The 4,105-nt window shown below is 43.9% G+C and overlaps 1 protein-coding gene across 1 annotated transcript; it reads right to left on the bottom strand.

Moving 5' to 3' along the window:
- Positions 1 to 1,567: 1,567 nt before the first annotated feature.
- F5J12DRAFT_708970 (uncharacterized protein) lies at positions 1,568 to 1,990 on the bottom strand (the record flags this gene model as incomplete). Its single annotated transcript, XM_051740608.1, has 2 exons — positions 1,568 to 1,676; positions 1,734 to 1,990. Coding segments are annotated over 2 exons (366 nt in total), but the record flags the coding sequence as incomplete, so codon positions are not given.
- Between the last annotated feature and the right edge of the window lie 2,115 nt (positions 1,991 to 4,105).

The raw sequence follows: 4,105 nt of genomic DNA, 5'->3' as shown, positions 1-4,105 counted from the left end.
AACAGCACCCAACATTGGTTGTTTTGGGGTTCATGGTAGTACACTAAACAGAGACCTTCAGCCAGTAGGCTGGGGAGACTTGAGCTTTTGTTACACTGAGACCAAAGTCAAAGTGTAAGGTGAGCTCAGTTGCAGACTATAGTTTCTACCTAGCAAACTGCTGAGGTAACCTCTGTAACTGACAGAGGATTTGGGCAATGCTGGTAAGAGTGGTCCTGTTTAGGGACACTGAGGGTGAAGTTCTGAGGATCACTGTGTATGATTGAGCAGCTCAAGTCTGGGGTTCCAGGACTTGAGCCAACACTCTGGAAATGGACCATGAGGTGTCTGCATGTAACAAGCCAACTATGCCACTGGTTGAACAACAATGACACATGTCCTAAGCATGTTATGAGGTACTAATGCCAGTGGTGGGAGTAAAGGGCCATCAGATCAACAAGAAGATAGCCAAAAAAGGAAGTAAGTCCATCAGAACAGAAACAAGGCAAGTGTAAGGCAAAAACAGGGGTGAAAACATAACACCACCTTGATCGGAGTGGAGGACTTTCACATGAGTGTCATGTTGAGTGCAACACAAGGCTTTGAAGTTACCTAGCTCAACCAACCCCAACAATCAAGTGATGTACCAAAATATTTGAGTACCATCAATCACATGATGTTCCAGTGGCAACTCTATTAGGGCTGAGTTAAAGACTCATCTAAATGAAGCCAAATTCAGATTCAGATGATCAGGCATTGTACCTGGTGAACAATAATGGATACATTGTGAAAAAGAAAATTATATTAAATGGATATGCCATTCCTGGGACTCATGTTGATTGGAACATGGCTCCTATTATGTAGCTTGATTGGATAATGATGGCCATGAGTGATAAAACATTGCATTTACTGTTCCCTTTTCCCATGTGGTCAGACTCTGTCTGAGTGAAGAGTTTGCTCATCTCTCTCTGTCAAGACAATTTTCCATCAGCCAAATGAAGGATGCACCCTCATGTTCAATGGTATGCAACATTCTGTGATCATTGAACTGGATCTGATACTCCAGCCCATCACAGAAGTCACAGAAGTTCATGATAATGCTTTGGAAACATTCTTGGAAGGTGCATGTATCCAATCCCATGCCATGATGAGCTGCTGTATCCACAATGTGTTCACATGCATCCTCATCTCTGCCCTCATCCAACATCTCTCCCTCCAACCTCAGCATGTCCCCCTCAGTTTCTGCACCTCTGTCTACTTGCTCCGAAGTGATGGAGGGATGTGGGAGGCTGTTGTCCAGGGTGATGAGTGTTGGATGGGACCAGAGAGGTAATGATCAATGGTGCTGAACCTCCAAGAAAAAAATTGGGCTGACCATATGCACACTTTGTATGAGATGCTTGCAAATGAGGAACTGGCTCTTCACAAAATATGGGCAAGTACACACCCACTTGTGGGTATCTGGCTGGTATTTATCATTTAATGGAATTGTGATAGGTGTGTTGCTTGCATGTTGCCATTTGTGCTTGAAAGACTTCCACCATGAAGATAGCTCTTGGAAGCAGCTCATATTATTCAGTAAGTGGTCCAGCTTGTTATGATATGATGGAACAAGCTTCATAATTAAGATCCACACCAAAAGGTCCACACAGGGTTTTGAAAAATGGTGTAGAAAATCCACCTTTATGCAATGCCAGCTGTTGTCAAAGATGAGTGTGATCCATGATTTGTGCCTTCTGGTTGAATTGAGTTACTGGCTTTCCATAACCATAGTAGTTTTTAATCTCAGAATCTCATTAGGTTCTGCAGACCATGCCCAAAGCTCCCAATGGCCACAGAAGTACCAATTTTCCCATAGGTAAGCCCAGACTTCTTGGAGGTTGTGTTCTTCACAGAATTTATACATCTGTTTGACAGGCCACTGACAGATGCCTGCAGGACTTGGATGCAAGTACCCAGGCATGAATGGATGGACACAAAAATGATTTTCAATCATTACCACCACAGTTTCATCACCTTGGTTACAAGGTCACTGCCCCCCAAAATTCATTGTGCATTTTTTGTCAACTGCAATCCTCCCAAAAACAAACTCCAATTCAGCTCAGGGGGTTAACATGTGATGCTAGGTACTTGACACAGTTCACACACAAGAGATACACAAGACACTGCTCTACTGGAAAATGATTCTTAATTGTAATGGAAATTGTACTGGATTTTATGCTGTTTTCACTCTCTCCCAGTCAATGTGTGTCTTGCAATCTAGTGTTTCCAGCTGTTGATCCTCCAGTTGAAGATATTCACTTGGATGTTGCGTGAATAACCTTTCATTGAAGTTGCACAACAGTTGAATTGTGTCTCTGCCATGGCTTTGTGACAATGCCACATATACATTGAATGGTGTAAGACCACCAGATGGAGGCATGCTGATGTTGACAATGCAATATTCAATTGTCTGTGCTTGTGATCAATAATCTGTGAATGTGTATGTGGGTGTAACAGGTAATTGCTGTCTTGTCACTGTCTTTTTCTCACCATTTGCAATCACAATCATAAAGGATCTTGAGAGCAGTGTGATTGGAAGAATGCCTTGTGGTAAGCCATCCAGCCCCTCAGCTTTCATTCAGCTCATGCAGACCAAAACATAGCAAGGAGGATATTGCAAGTTGACACAGTGTGTACCAAGTTTTGCTGTCTCCTCTCTTACATCCAATACAATTTCTTCAATGTGTCCATGGGTGCCATTTGCCATGTCCAAACTGGTCCAAATGTTAACTGTTACCATAACCTCCATGCCAACAGCAAGGACAACCTTGTCAGCAAGGCCACTGTGCTCTTGCTGCTTATGACCCCAGGACCCTTTCAGTTTCGCAGCAACTGCAAATTGCTCCTCCAATGTTAAACCCCTGCTGTCTATTGTGTTGAAAGCTGGACTTGTAAAGAGCATCATGCCCTGTGCATGTGTACACACCTTTGCTGTCATTTCATTCCACTTTATGCACACTGCATGACATGGCATCACCAAAAGAGCATTGCTCCATGGGAGCTGCATGAAGTTGACTGGAGAGCACTGCTCATTAGTAAGTACCAGGCTACAAAGCATAGAGATGTGTTTCTCTTTGCAGTTACCATGACAGATGTGTTGTAGGGGTTCTATCCATTCAGTATCAGTGACTCTGACTTGAGTTTTCAGGTGCACAATGACATCAAACTGTTCATATAGCTTGTGGCCTAGCATTTTGAGGTTGGTATCCTTCTCCACATTGGATGGCCAATACAATGGTGCTGATGCTTTGCTGGCAACTGGAGGGAATTGGTGAAAGTCACCAACCAGGATAACATTCAGCCCTCCAAAGGGCTCATCTGTTGTAGAGGCCTCTCCAGTCTGGGTGTGACTGATGGTGTTGGAAAGTGACATGAAGAATGAATGGGAGACCATGGAAATCTCATCATGGTGATGCCTCAGTGGAGAGCACCGATCTTGTAACCTCCTTACAAGATAGCCAAACTGAGACTCTTGGTGCACCTCCAGCTTACAGTGGTTCAGTGTGGTCTCCAAGGCGCTCCTCATATGCAGCACAACACAAGATGACTGGTGCTGGTACTGTCATGCGAGAGGCAGACCTAGGCACTGGCCTGGATACCATTTGTCCAATTAAGAAAGTCGACACTACCAGCTCTTTGAAACATTTGGCAGAGTACATGGGGAGCATACATAGCAAAGATGATGTTCCTTTGTCCCCTACATCACCAACATCACCTTCAAAAGACCGAGTACCCCCAAAGCAGAGACCAGGCAAGTCTGAGAAGGCAGGAAGGGCAATGATCAATGATGTTGTCCTTCCTGTTCTTCAAAACATAATAATAAGATACTCTTTATTTTGCCAGTATGTTTCCAGAGCCTTCTTGGTTTTTGCTGACTACTTCCCACCATGAAGAGGTATCATCACAATGTAATGCAGCATTTGTCCATCTATGGTTGATGCTGTGATTCCAGTATAGGCTGCTTTCACCAGTAAGTGCTGTACCCCACAAGAGTGAATGTTGTCAGTGATGGTCTGAATTGTCTTTGATTTCCCAATGCCAGCTTCACCTGGAATGACCATTCACAATTGTGGAGGGTTGTGCC

Source organism: Pisolithus orientalis (assembly GCF_024613125.1).
Source record: "Pisolithus orientalis strain OTSU chromosome Unknown F5J12scaffold_3, whole genome shotgun sequence".
NCBI classification, from domain to species: Eukaryota; Fungi; Basidiomycota; class Agaricomycetes; order Boletales; family Pisolithaceae; genus Pisolithus; species Pisolithus orientalis.
Note: the sequence above shows the minus strand (reverse complement) of the source record. Positions and strands in the feature narration are given on the sequence as shown.